We start from the raw sequence: 15,034 nt of genomic DNA on the forward strand, positions 1-15,034 counted from the left end.
CCCATTAAAAAAATCCCCACTTCTGCATTATTTTTTTATTAAAGTTGTACCCCAATTATACACATTGATGTAAATATGGGTTATATGGATGTTAATTTTATTATTGCAGCGAAGTAATCATTAATCCACAAGCATTTATTAATAAATGACTATGTACCCAGCACTGTTAGTGCTGTGAAATCATTTACACAAAAATAAAAGTTCTACATGAAGCCACAAACTTCCGCTCAATTTTTAAACGTTACAACTCTTCCCCTAAACGTCTGCTTCTGTGTCCTCTCCCGGATTCTCTTCTGTGTATTTGTCCATATTTTGTTGAGATTTGCACTAGTTGTAGTTGGTTCAGTAAACATACATACACACACATATCCTTTCTCTGGTCTCTTGTCCACGACTGGTGGAAGCCTACTACCACATCACTTTATATAATTTTCATCTTTGTATTTGTCACTTGAGATGCAGTAACATTCCATTACATTCATCTGCTTGGCTATTCTGTTATCTTCTCAGTTATATACACTGATTCCCGTCTATTAAGAATAACAGTCCTATGAATACTAACTCTGTACAATGTAACTGCACCCAAACATGTGCCAGGCACTGTGCTAAGTGCTATTAGTACAAAGACATTGAAGAAAGGTCCCTGCCCTCAGGAAGCTTACATTCTAATATCACAAGGAAGCAAAATGAAGGCTGACCTTAGTTATTTTACAATCTTGTTGAGGACTAGGCCTGAAGGGGCAAAAATGGCAACATCGACAGTTCTGGGGACTGTTTTCTCCCATTGTTTCTGAGACTGGTTTAATACATGAAGATAATGTTTTATTGTTGTTCCCTTGTTTTCACGTGTGTAACAATTCTTCAAGACCCCATTTGGGGTTTTCTTAGCAGAGATCTGGGAAGGGTTTGCCATTTCTTTCTACATCTCATTTGACAGATGAGGAAACTGAGGCAGACAGGGTAAAGTGACTTGCCCAGGGTCACACCGCTACTAGTAAGTGTCTGAGGCAGGATCTGAACTCAGGATAGTCTTCCTGCCTCCAGGCCCAGTGCTCTCTGCACTATGGCACCACCTAGCTGCCCTAAAGCATTAAATGCTAGATGCCAACCACAGAATGAAAGTAGTTAAGAATATTTGTTATTGTAGCCCTCGAAGGAGATAACATTTAGTCTAAGAAAAGCAGACCATGGGGAGAAGCCGTCCCGTGAAATAACTGGGACTCTTTCTGTTTAGGGCCTCCATCGGCCATTCTTCCCTCCCCTCTCCTGCTGGCCCCTTCTCTTCCCTCCTGGTTCTATTCAGTTCAGAACTAACATTTAAAACCTCCCGGGAACACTGTATTTTGATAGGGGACAACCGTCCTCAAGCTTTCAAAAGCCACGACAATCAAGTTATAATGGCAGAATCATGGACTGCCTGGGGGCTGCTGGGCTTTGGGGACAGGCTTTGACCATCCTCATTCAAATGGTACCATTCAGGCCAAGGTCAAGTTTTTTAAACCTCAGTCATTTATTTCCCAGTGAGTCCCACCCCAACTAGAATCCTCCCCCATGACAAAGATAAACATATATCTGACCATATAACCAAGCCCATCTGGGGACATCTGGAGCCCCACCCCCCCTGCTCCACCAAAGCAGGGGCCGCTGGCTACTCTAAGGCTGGCACCCGCACGGCTCTGAAAGGAAACAGCTTTTTAACGGGGACCCCCCTCTCCCCATCTCTTATCTCCAGGCAGTGGTTAGGAAAGGACAGAAGTGGAGGCCTCAGATCACCTATCTGGGGGTGCTAGATACTTGCTGCCTGACAGCAAGACCCTGGACTGAGCCATTCCAAGGCATTACGTTTTCTATTAAGCAAACGGCCACCAGGATTCATGTGTGGAGAATCTGCATAGTCACATTCAGGTCCCCCAAAACCTCTCTGGGTTCACTGCCATCCAGTCAACCACTGACTGCTCATGAGCCCCCATTTTCCTCTGAACCTCTCTTGACCAGCTAGAAGTAATTCATTTTTGGCATCCTAGCAAGGCGGGAGGGGTATTTACTTAAAATTAATTGTAAGGCAGATATACCGAAGAAAATGCTGACCCCCCCATTTCCCAAACTACAACCTCCAGGGAAGATAGGTTGTTGTTAGTCTTCTCAGCTTTGCTTCCTGGTCTGGTTACTCGACCTCCAAGTGAACAGAGCAATAAAAAGAGCCTTGGAAGAGCTGTGGACGTAATCTATCTTCCTCATTTAAACAGTAGCTTGAAGTTTTCACTGTATAGTCTTAGCAATTTGCCCAAAGATCCATCTCTGGGGCTTCCAACCTGCATTCTCGGCCCCAGATCTCTGAAGCACTCCAGCTGGGAACACCCAGCAGGCCGAAGCCTTTGGCTGGCCACGGTCAATCTTACACCCCGCTTTTCAAGGCCCTTCTTGGTTACGTCGGGAATACTTCCATCCAACCAGAGTCCAGGCTGAGGTAGCCTCATCATCTGCTGTGCTCCAGAAAATCTTTTGGAAGAACATCGTGCCCATGGAGGCTTCTTTCATCCAATTCCAGGATTTGTCATTCTGTATAGAGAGGATTTGCAAAGGCTGAGGAAGAAACCGGGGGTCACAGATTTAGAGCTGGGACAAAGAGATGAGTCCGCTACCTCCATTTCTAAGGAAAATGAGACCCCAAGGTCATAGGGGTATTAGCAGAGCCAGGATCCAAATCCAGGTTCTGTCTCACCCCCACCCCATCTACTTCAAGCCTCACTCACAAACATCTACTCCATTCACAGCATCACGGATTTTGAGACTTGCAGGAGACTTCAGAAGCCAACTGTTAACAATCTAATCCTAAAAGGAATCTTCACCATAACATGCCCAATACTATTAGTCTTTGTTTGAAGACCTCCAATAAGAAGGGAGAGCCCACCATATTCTCCTTTAGGGCAGTTCTCAATGTTTAAGCCTAAAACCCATCCCCTCCCACTCCCTAGCCCTCATTCTTTTGGTTCACAGCTCCCTGTCCCAAATCATCTTTTAGCTAGGGGGCCAAACATTCCCAGGTCCATTGTTCCACCAACATGTGACCCAAAATCAAGGCCCTTGATTAGCCAGCCCTTCCCTCAGGAGGCTGTCCAGCTTCAGCACCCTTAAATTGAACAGGTTTCTCCCAATGAGAATTAACCAGATCTAATCATCCTGATTTCTGAAAGCTATCCATGCTTCTTTTCATTTAGCCAAGATCAAATACGCTTTTGGCTTCTCATATTGAAGTGACGATCCACTAAGACCCCCAGATCTTTTTCAAATAGCTGCTGAACCACCTTGCCTCCCTCCCTGCCTGCCATCTTGTTCCTTGTGAAGTTGAATTTATCAAGCCTCCCACTGATTCCTCCTCCTTTTTCCATCTTGGTGACCATGCCTGGAGTGCTTTCTCCAACCCCCAGGTCCATCTGCCTCCTTTAGACTCCTGTGTATTCTTCCTAAATGACCCCTCTTTTAAAACCCATCAAATCCTCCCCCACCACTTGCTAATAACGTACTCACCTGTGCAGCAGAAATAGCTATGCTTAGCACCAAGAGACTATAGGGACTTAGCTAAGGGGGTGCAGCGAGTCAGGAGCAACTTTGTTCAAATCTGGACTCAAGACACTTCTGTGTGACCCTGGAGAGAGAGATAGACAGAAAGAGACAGAGACAGAGAGAGAAGCAGAGAGAAAGAGGAAGAAAGCACAGAGAGAGAGACAGACACAGACAGACAGGCTAAGGAGTAGGGGCCATTCTTACCTAAACCTTCTCCTTCTTGGCCAGGATCCATCCCAGTGCCCCGCACACAGTAGGGGCTTAATGTTTGCAAAATCCACGGTTCCTGGCACAATGGAAAGTGCCTTTAAGAAGCTCTAAAGTCTCAAAGCCCTTGATTTTGGGACCCGCTTACTACCTGCAGCAGCTTGATAAGACCCCTTCCCCCGGTGACCCAGGCTTCAGTTTCACCCTCTGTAAAATGAGGGAGTTGAGCCAAGCAACATTCAATGTTCTCCTTCTTTAAAAAAAATTTAATAAGCATTTTAAAGCTCTTGAGAGAGCTTTAGAAACAAAAGTTTAGAAAATAAAACCTCGTGGGGCGGTGGGCGAGGCAGGGGGTGACCCCATTTAACAAGCTGGGACAAAAACTTGGGGGTGTAATCTAGGTCGCTGCTGCTCCCCAAGCTTAGCCCCAGACACTTAAGTGAGTGACTACGGGCTGGCCCCAGAACCTCAGTTTCCTCATCTATAAAATGAGAATAATAACACTTCGGGCTGCGGCAAACATCCAGCAGCTCCGACGACGGGGCTGAGGCTTAATCAAGAGAAGTCTCACTGAGACGCTTCGCAGGCTCGGCCCGCCCGGCCGCGCACGGCAGGGGGCGCTGGAGCGATGCTTTTTGATGAATGGTCTCCAAATCCAGTCTTCTTCCAGGACCTGGGCGGAGCTCGGCAGAGCACGACCGACGCTGGGGGCGCCGCGGAGGCGAATGAGCCGTTAGGAGAACTACTGAGCCAGAGGAGCGTTGCCCGGCCGCCTGACGTCACGCCGGCGGTTGGCGGACGGAGCGTGCGAGGGGAGGGGAGCGCGCCGCGAGAGGAATCCCTGGGCGAACTCGAGGGTGGGCGGGGCCTGTGGTAGCACAAGCGGCGCGTCGCCACAGGCCGTTTAGTGGTTGAGCGCGGCGAGAAGGCGCCAATCAAAGAGGCTAACTGTGGGGGGCGTGGGGCGGGCTCTGCGTTTCCTCCATCCGCCCCAACGGACTACGCCAGGGCTCGTGATGCCTTGGGCGGGGCAGGAGGAAGAGGAGCGTTTACAACTACAGGAAGGCTCCTTTGGGGCGGGTCTCAAAGGAGAAGCCAATCATAAGGGCCCACTCGGGGGTAGGCGGGGCCAACAGCCCCGCAGCTGCTTAACGGACTTTACGCGAGCTGTCGGAGGGCCGGGCGGAGGCGGGAGCGCAGTGACGCGAAGCCGAGAGGGCGTGGCCTGGGCGCTTGGCGGAAGTCCCGCCCCCGGAGCCCGGCGGCGGCGCGCGCTGGGGATGACGGCGATGCAGCTGCGGCGGACCGAGGGTCGCTGGCCCCCGAGGCGGCGCTGGCTGCTGCTCCTGGGCTTCGGGCTGGGCGGAGTCCTACCGGGGCTGGCGGAGGCCCCGAGCCCCGCCGGGATGCCTCCGGAGCGAAGCCGGCCGTACGCCGTGCTGCGCGGGCAGAACCTAGGTGAGGGGCGGCGCCGGCTAAACCCCCCGCGGCCCCCGCTTGTTGCTGTGGCGCGGCACACGCTCACGTGAACCGGCTCGTATCGTCCCTGGTCACGTGGCGCGACTCGCCCCGGGGGGTCGCTCCGCTGGGAGGGGTCTGAGGCCTCGCTCCACCTCTTTCCTCCTAACGAGAAGTTCGTCCTCTGGGACTGTCAGATGGGGACGGGGGCGGGAGAGATGTGGGGCAGTTTGCCCTCGCCTGTGAAAGCAGATATGCCCCCAAGATGTTTTCCAGGGCCTGGGTTCAAATCCCGCGGTAACTGGGTGAACCCGGGCAGGAGGTGAGGAGAGGATGCTGGACCCGGGAGTCTGCGAGACCCACGTTTAAGCCGCCCCGGGGACGCTGGGAAGGTGGAGAGGGGGAGGGCTTTGGGCGCCGGGGGACGTTTGGCCTGGGATGGGGGGGGAGACCCTCCCCGCTCCTAATCCCCTGCCCCTCGCCCCTAATCGAGCACCTCCCGAGGTCCTTCGGCGATTTCTTTTGTCCCGCCCGCCTGCCAGCCTGATGTAGCGCAGTTTTCCCGGCCTCGATCGTGGGGACCCGGGATTCCCATGGATGCAGACGGGCCCTGAGGTTAGGGGTTTCCCCGGGGTCCCCGAGGCCAGTGCGTGTCGGAGGTGGGACCTGAACCCGAGCCCGGGGCGGGGAGGCCTCTGAGCCTCTGGTCTCAATAGTGCCTAGGAAGACGCTGCTCCTCTGGAGAGCTAAGCCCGACGGACCGAAACTGTGGCCGGTTTGGGGGTGAGAGCTTCCGAGCTGTCCCGGGGTGCGGTTCGAGCAGGACTCGGACTCCTGCTCTCTGTTTCACTTGTTTTGTGGGGCAATGAGGGTTAAGTGACTTGCCCAGGGTCACACAGTTTGTAAGGGTCAAGTGTCTGAGGTCGGATTTGAACTCAAGGCCTCCTGAATCCAGGGCTGGCGCTTTATCCACTGTGCCACCTAGCTGCCCCCTCTCTGTATCACTTGTGGCCTGGTGGGAGAAGCAGCTGCCGGCATCGGAGTCAGGGAACCTGTTGGCTGTGTGAGCCTGGACCATTCACTGCATCTCTCAGTTCTTTGGTCAGTTATCTTTAGATCAGTCCTGACCCGCCCTGGGAGAAGAATTTTCTTCATCTGGGAGTTCTCTTTACCAATGAAAGACACTTCTCACTCCCTATGGCTTTACTAAAACAGTAACTCCTGAGTTTCTGGAATTGTAAATAAACCCTATGCCATCTTAACTATGATATCGATTTTTTTAAAAATGAAAATGAATTAGAATGAACAGTTGATAACTTTACAACCCTCCCTTCCCAAGAAAAGCAGCTACATTACTCTGGGGCGTCTTAGAAAAAGGATTAAGAGTCACTCAATGCCAGTACTGTATACATATGTTAAGGTTGTTGGCAGGCTTCTAAATTGAGTTAGAAGGTTTAAAAGCACTCTAAGTATTGAAATGATTAGTGCCTAGAAGCCTGTGCTCTTGGCTCAGATGTCAGGCAGATTTCACTTTCTCACCTAAGTATTGAGAAAGTTTTGTTGTTTGTGAAATGAACTCTTAAGGATAAATGTACTGATGGAAGTATGACAATTTTTGTTAACCTTTGCAAGGCAGTCAAGTTGGTTGAGTTGAGTGAATCACAAAGCCCTAAATATAATAGGGCTTTTATGAGAAAAGTACCATCTAAAATATAGTGCTTTGCACATATGAGCTATTAGTGCCAGATTTTTAGGCCAGATTCACACCTAAGAGAGACCTATTTTCAGAGTTTCATAAACATTTTGGGAGTCATAGGTTATTACCCCTACAGCCTTCCAGTGAAACTTGATAAACTCCTCAGAATCATGTTTTTAAATAATTGAAGAAAATGCTAGATTTCATTTAGAGGTTAATGAAAATAAAGATGTCTTTTCCCCCATCAAAGTTCACAGACCCCCAGAAACCTATCCATGGACCAGTTAAGAACCCTCTGGCCTATGTTAAAGGTCAGGGCATCCTAGAATATCTAAAGAATTTGCATCTCTCATTCAAAGGCGATCTGGTGTTTGATTTTTGCAGTGCTCATGGGAAGCATCTTCAGCATCCTGTTGGTCACTATGATACTTATGGCCATTTGTGTCTACAAGCCCCTTCGCCGTCGTTAACTGGAGAGCAAGTGAATTCTGCAGACGCCTTGGGGGAACGTGACAAGCAGTGGTACATGGGGGCCACTGGAGCAGCTGGGATCAGAACCAGAGTACTTGAAACCCACATGTGCTCTGAAGCTAGACAAAAGGACTGTACAGCAAGAGCTTCTGCTTGTAATCAAATGAGTTAGAGAAACCAACCACTAACAAGTCTTTTTTTTCCTCACACTGTATGTAAATAATCAGACACTTAGAGATTTTTGCTTTTGGTGTGATTAATAGAAAACAGACCTGAATCATCAAGTTTAAGAAACAAGAAAACAAGTTTACTTTTGTTAGTGTCTGTAAGAACATTAATGTTTACAGATGTTATAAGGAGAAGTCAAACTGACTTCATTAGGATTCATGTTCTGTCAGACAAGAGCAAATTTTCTTTTAATGGCTGGGTTCATGGTTGACCTAGTAAAACTCAGAGGGTAAAACCTTTTTCAGGGCTCTGGTACAACTGTCTGCACTTAACTATTGCATCAGCTTCTTCATTCCCAACTTTTCACTCTAATAACATTTCCCCTTAAAAGTATTAGCATAATCAGCCAGGCATGTCCCATATGCCTAGAAGGCACTGGTGTTTAACTGGAAAGGTTAGGTGTGTTTTTGTGTGTGCTTGTCTACATCTTAAGCATTGAGACATATTTAATAGCTGTTTGAAAAGGCCAAGATCTAAAGTCCCACTAGAAAAAAAGGTGCTCAGATAGGCCCTGTGATGATGCTCAGAAAGCAAATAAGATACTTCGCACCTGGAAAGTTTTACCTTAAAAATGGGTGTCAAGCTTGACATTTAAATGTAAACTCTAAAGCCAGAGCCTCATTATGAACTTCACCCAAACAAATCTCCTAGGATTCTTTTAAAGAAAGCTGGCACTCTAGCCATGGCCAGACCTGGCTTCTCAAGGGCAGCTTTGCTTGTCCACTGTGTATAGTGGACATGAGTGTTTACACAAACTAAATCTTAACTCTTTGTAAATCGCTGCTATTATTTTGCACTGTTAGAGTGAACTGGAAGATTTTTTTGTTTTGTTTTTTTCAGATATGACATTTATTCTGTAACTACAAAAGCGCCATTCGTATTTATTTGAGAACTGCTGGATTTATTTTGGTTTGTCAGAATTTTTTACTTTATATCCCATTCAGATACATAACACTGGCTTTTTGTAACCAGGGTCTGGCATAGTGGTTTCTCTGTGTGTGTGTGTGTGTGTGTGCACGCACACATATATTTGTGCATTAAGCCTTGGTAACATAGGACTTGATGTTTTTTTGTTTTGTTATCCATAATAGCAATTTATTTGGGTTGCCAATTTTATGTTTTCAAGCAAAATGAGAATTAAACTGAAATCCTACATAACAATGTACTTAAGATTTTTAATTTATTGTTTACCTAACCTTTACCAAAAAAAAAAAAACGTTTTAGGGGGCAGCTAGGTGGCACAGTGGATAAAGCACCAGCCCTGGATTCAGGAGGACCTGAGTTCAAATGTGACCTCAAGACACTTGGCACTTACTACCTGTGTGACCGTGGGCAAATCACTTAACCCTCATTGCCGCCCTCCCCCCCCCAATAATGTTTTAAGTCGTTTCCCCACAAATCTGTTTTCCTTAGAGCTTTCTGAATATGGATGGGAACAAATGGGCAGAAGCCACGTATTGATGCAGGGGGAGAGGACCCACCATACTAAATGAGTTTGATTTGATATGCCTAGATCTGCTCCATCTGTAGTCCAGTGTGTTACAGTGTGAGAAGCCAATGATAAACAGGCTGACTTTGACATGGGATGAGCAACCTCCACAGTTAACCAATCCTCTTGGTCCACATAATTCACTTCATTCTACTTTTTCTCAGCTTCATTGTCAGTTGGGGCTGTGAGCTTTAGTTGCTAGGCTAGGTCAGTCATGCATTTGACTTTTTAAAGACAGGCCTAAAGGAACATAGCCTAAGGTGAATTAGCAGAGCCCTCTGTCTCATTTGAATAGAGGTTCCCTGGGAGAAGATAATAATACACTAAAACCTTAACAGACCCCGAACCTGCCGTTAAAAATTTCTACATTTAATTTGTGGAGAAAGAAAAAAGCTGTTATTTTTCTGGCCATGAGGACCGGCTGGGCTGCTGCTTGTGATTCTTCAGAGCTTCATATTCAGGGTCTGAAGGAAAAAATGACAAATTGTACTGAGGCTGAAAAGGAATAAATAGCAAAGGGCACCATGGGACAAAGAATGGCTGGAGGCTAGCAGCATTAGTAGAAGTAGAGTGGGACATTTAAAAGCATGTGTGTTACACCACCTACTAAAGGGTTTTAAGGAAAGCGCTCCTAAAAGCCAAAACGGGCTGCACAGAAAGACCTGCTGTTACCATCTGACCATGGGGAACTCCACCCTTTTGCTGGGGAGGTATGTTCTGAACCTATTAAGCCCAAGATTCCCTTATCCCTTCTTTACCAACATCTCACGTGGAATGGGGACCACAAAGTTCTCTCAGAAGTTCACAATTTGGGGGCAGCTAGGTGGTGCAGTGGCTAAAACACTGGCCCTGGATTCAGGAGCACCTGAGTTCAAATCCAGCTTCAGACACTTGACACTTACTAGCTGTGTGACTCTGGGCAAGTCACTTAACCCCCACTGCCCCACCAAAAAAAAAAAGTTCACAATTTGATGCCATGCTTTACTCACAATTAACCCTTGGAGGTTAGGATTGGCCGTAATGGTGATTGGCCTTTCCCAAAGTTGGAGATTTATGGAATCAGTCTCAGCTAACCCCCCTTCCCCCCACACCCGGACACACAGACACACCTAGCCCTACCGTCTTTTTGGAATTGCATCTTAAGTGGAAGGAAAGAGTTTTGAAATAGGCATATCTACCACAACAGCTGATGGTTATATCAGAAAATGATTGGAACGTAGGATTTAGAGGTAGAAGGGCCCTTACCAACCCAGACCTTTCAAATAGGAAGACTAATAAATGCTTGTTGAAATGAATCGAACCCCAACTTTATAAAGGAGTAGACTGAGACTCAGAAACTAAGTAATTCACCTCTGGTCACAGCTACCTAGGGTGAGACTTGGGCTGGACATTGGTCTGACTTGGGGTCCACAGCACTCTCTCCTTGAAAACCATCAATCAAAACTCCTTTGTTATCTTGTCCTGGTAGCTTTCTCGCCTAGCAGAAAGAAGGCACTGTCTGGCACACAGCAAGCACTTAAATGCAATAGTTATGGCATTAAGATTAGGGAATGGTTAAACAAACTGAATGCCATCTGAGTTATCTGAATATAATGGAATATTGCTGAGCCATAAGGTATGTGGACAGAATGCTGGGCCTGCAGGCAGGAAGGCCTCAGACACTAGCTGTGTGACCCTGAGCAAGTCACTAGTATCTTTGCCAAGAAAACCTCAAATGGAGTCATGAAGAGTTGGGCACAACTGATTTAATTGAACAACAACAAAGGGACACTATGAAGACTGCAGAGCATCATGGGAAGACTTGTATGGAAAGAGAAGTAAGCAGAACCAGGTGGACAATATGTACAATTACTACAACCACATAAAAAAGTTGGAGGGCCAAAGCCAAATTAATTTATGAGAATATAATTGAAACCTACTTCTCTTGTAAGTTATTTTACACTAAGATGTCAGCCATCTTTCAACTTCTATGGAAGTTTAGGCAACCACTTTGGGAATTAAGATGTTGCTGAAAATCTTTTAGAAAAAGCAGGATGCTCAAGGGCAAAATTCCCTATGGATACACTATTTTTCCTATCACCTTTCTCAGGGTGCTGGCAAATTCCAACTCAAATTCTTTGCTTCCTAGTATCTGCTGCACTGGATTTTTTAAAAAGTCAACACAATCATTAATCTTGATAGGCTGTTATACTATTGGGGGGGGGGGGATTGAGGGTTAAGTGACTTGTCCGGGGTCACACAGCTAGTAAGTATCAAGTGTCTGAGGCCAAATTTGAACTCTGGTCCTCCTGAATCCAGGGCTGGTGCTCTATCCACTGTGCCACCTAGCTGCCCCCCTATTATACTATTAATTAAAAAGACTTCACCAAAATTCCACTCTGATCATCCCTCAAAATGATGTGGCATTTTCCCCACATTCTCTGTGCTTGAACATAGCCCCAGGACTGGCCTCAGCAGCCAGGACAAAGCTTTTCCACCATTGTAACTCATTAAGACATAAAGTTAGGGAGAGATGGTGAGCTTCATGAGAACTGCCCATCGTAAGTTCACAAATCCTACTCTCTCCCACTGTAAGCACAGCACACTTTTACAGGGAAGGTAAGGATGAGGCGCCGTCAGCACCAGGGAGGACATGGCACAAGGATGTTTCTGGAGTACCGTGATTAACAAAGCCCTTTCCTCCATGGGGCGGCTAGGTGGCGCAGTGGATAAAGCACCGGCCCTGGAGTCAGGAGTACCTGAGTTCAAATCCGGCCTCAGACACTTAACACTTACTAGCTGTGTGACCCTGGGCAAGTCACTTAACCCCAATTGCCTCACTAAAAAAAAAATATATATATATATATACCTAAAACAAAGCCCTTTCCTCATAACAACCCTTTTTACTCATGAGAAAATGGGCTCATTGGAGAAGCAAAGTGACTAAATAGTATCAAGAGTTAAAGCCAAAAGGGACCTTGGATCTCTCAGATCTCATCCAACCCCTTTAGGTTGGACTAGAATCCAGAGAGATATTGTCATGCCCGTCATCATGAAAGTGGCCCAGACAAGATTGGAAGCCACCCCAATGACTCCAAATTCACTGTGTGCTATGATCACTGCGCTGGTTTGACCAAGGTTAAGTGTTGGGAGTCTAAGTCCAGGGACCTTTCTGCCACAAGGAAGAAAACAAGAGTTTTTGTAGTGTCTACTATGTGCCAGGCACTGTGCTAAGTGCTTTATAAATATCTCATTTGAGCCTCACAACCACTATTGTTAGCCCTGTTTTACAGTTGAGGAAACTGAGGAGAATGATGGTTAAGTGACTTTCTCGGGGTCATACAGCTAGTGTCTGAGGCTAAATTTGAACTCAGGCTCAGCACTCTTTCCACTGAACCACCAATTGTCTCAGTACAACTTCCTAAACTTTTAAAATACGTCTCAAAGAAAATGTGATGTCACTATCTTTTGGCAAGAACCACCACATAGATCAAGTCTGTCAAAGGCTAAAAAAAAGCTGCTTCTGGGGTGGACTTCGATGTGACCCAGTTAAAAGATTTGGCTATGAAAATGCCAACCTTCAAACAATAGTGGTCTTATTCAGGCCATTTTATTTATAGGGTACACTGTAAGGCTAACTTCTCTTATTGATCCATTCTCTACAACACACATGGGAATTTGAATGCTACTACATGAAGTTTTTTGTTTGTTTTTTGCGGGGCAGTGGGGGTTAAGTGACTTGCCCAGGGTCACACAGCTAGTAAGTGTCAAGTGTCTGAGGCCGGATTTGAACTCAGGTACTCCTGAAACCAGGGCCAGTGCTTTATCCACTGTGCCACCTAGCCGCCCCTACATAAAGTATTTTCAAAGTGATAAAATGAGTCATGGAGTCTATAGGTGAAAGTTTGCTTCGTGCACAAACTTCTTTAGAGCTAGGAATTAAAAGATCTAGGTTTTTATTTTCCAAGGAGCTTATCTAGCAGAATAAAGCTGTTTGTTAGGAAGTTATTGTTTAAAAGTATTTCTTTAGTTAATGCCAAAGTTGTAGAATTAAGTTACTCATTTGCAGATTCAGAACAGTTACAACAAGGGTATTGGTTGGCAGTATTGATGCTACAAACAGTGGGGTGCTAAACAAATTTTTTAATGAATGGAGACATTATTGTTCAGTAAGATTTTCTAGAACAGTTTAAGGTTAACGAGTTCAAATCCCCCTTTTGAATCTGATTAATCTTAGAAGTTAATCTTTCCATGAAATCAGAATATTTAAGATTAAACTGGCAGGCCTTTATAGAAAAGGCTTCTGGCAGAAAGATGGTGATGGTAAAAAAAAAAAAAAGATGGTGATGGACAACACAATGGTGAACTGTGCCAGCAAAAATGAAGACTACACAGTTTCTCTTACCCAAATGCTCTTAGAAGACTGATTCTTGACTGTATCCATGCCATAGAGAGGAAGTGTGGTTGAGTAGAAAGATGGGGGGGGGGGGCCCGAGGCCATCAAGAGAAGCCAAGCACTGGTTCTTGGGGGTAAATCTTTCCTCTAATGCTGACTACCTGTGTGACCAAGGGTAGTCTCCCCAACCCCCATTTCCTCCAGCCCTAGGGTCCCTTTGGATTCTAGGTCTGTGATCCTGCATTCATCACTCCTATCATTTGTTGTTGTTTCTTCACATGCAAAATGAAAGGCACTGTATTAGTTTCTAAAAACTCTTTCCAGACAATCTTCCTACAGCTTCCACATTCTACATCTTCATCTTTAGGGCTCCCTTGTTTTCTGCCTCAGGAAACTGAAAACGAAGTCATTCCATAGTATTTTCACAAGTCTGGGAAAATCCCTTTCAAAGCAAGCTTTCCTTTGCCTGCCTGCCCTAGTGCAATGAAGTTTTCAGTCTTCTTGAGGTTTGAGACTATCAATAAGGAGAGTAACCTGCTCATTTATAGAGGGTGTCATCAATGCTCAATGTTCCATTTTAAAAAGACAACCATGAACAGGTTTTTGAAGCAGTCTGGATATTGTATATCACGATAAGGACCCTCCCCAAAAAACAATAATATACCAACAAGATCATGCATGCCTAGAAAAGGAGGTAGCCTAGCCACCTCTCAAGAGGAAGATCCCTAGATGGATAGCACTGTTGGTAGAGCTGCAGATTGAGACCAAACTATTCCCCCAAAGTCACAAAATTGGACATAACCTTTGACCCAATGATATCACTACCAAGGAAAATCTCCTAAAGAGGGAAAGATTCAGAACAGCAGTTTTTGTTGTAGTAAAAAAAAAAAAAACCTGGAAATAAAGGGTACCTAAAATGTGGAGATCGGCTTAATAAAACTGATAGGTGAATGAAATGGAATTATAACATCATAAATGATGATTTGAAGCTGGGGAAGATTTGCATATGATACTATGAACTTAGAATCAGGAAAACCATCTATATTAGAATTACATCAGAAACAGATATGGTTTTACTAATGGAAAGACCACTAAAGAAGACTAATTGCTACATCCTATACCCAGTGAAATTGCTATCTGACTTAAAAGGAAAACCTCCCGGGGCACTAGGTGGATAAAGCACCAGCCCTGATTCAGGAGTACCTGAGTTCAAATCTGGCCTCAGACACTTGACACTTACTAGCTGTGTGACCCTGGGCAAGTCACTTAACCCTCATTGCCCTGCAAAAAGAAAAACCTATATGTGGTGTGGTGGTGCTGGTGATGGTCAATCATTTTTAGTCGTGTCCAATCCCAGCTGGGGTTTTCCAAGCAGACACTAGAGTGGCTTGCCATTTCCTTCTCCAGCTCATTTACAGATGAGGAAACAGGTAAACAGGGTGAAGTGACTTGCCCAGGGTCACACAGCTAGGAAGTATCTTGAGGCTGATTTGAACTCGGGAAGATAGTTTTCTTGACTCCAGGCCCAGTACACTGTGGCATTATG

The 15,034-nt window shown here is 45.9% G+C and overlaps 1 protein-coding gene across 1 annotated transcript; it reads left to right on the plus strand.

Annotated features, from left to right (window-relative positions):
* Positions 1-4,787: 4,787 nt before the first annotated feature.
* Positions 4,788-8,789, plus strand: C1H12orf76 (chromosome 1 C12orf76 homolog). Its single transcript, XM_043989882.1, has 2 exons — positions 4,788-5,229; positions 7,310-8,789. Exons 1-2 carry the CDS (start codon positions 4,788-4,790, stop codon positions 7,393-7,395), a joined length of 528 nt encoding a protein of 175 aa, XP_043845817.1. The 3' UTR covers positions 7,396-8,789.
* The last annotated feature ends 6,245 nt before the right edge of the window (positions 8,790-15,034 follow it).

The sequence above is a fragment of the Dromiciops gliroides genome, chromosome 1 (assembly GCF_019393635.1).
Source record: "Dromiciops gliroides isolate mDroGli1 chromosome 1, mDroGli1.pri, whole genome shotgun sequence".
Classification (NCBI taxonomy): domain Eukaryota; kingdom Metazoa; phylum Chordata; class Mammalia; order Microbiotheria; family Microbiotheriidae; genus Dromiciops; species Dromiciops gliroides.

Coding starts and splice junctions, on each gene's coding strand:
- C1H12orf76 (XM_043989882.1), top strand. CDS start 4,788: ATGCCTTGGGCGGGGCAGGAGGAAGAGGAGCGTTTACAACTACAGGAA. Junction 5,230..7,309: donor GCTGCGCGGGCAGAACCTAG/GTGAGGGGCGGC, acceptor TGATTTTTGCAG/TGCTCATGGGAAGCATCTTC.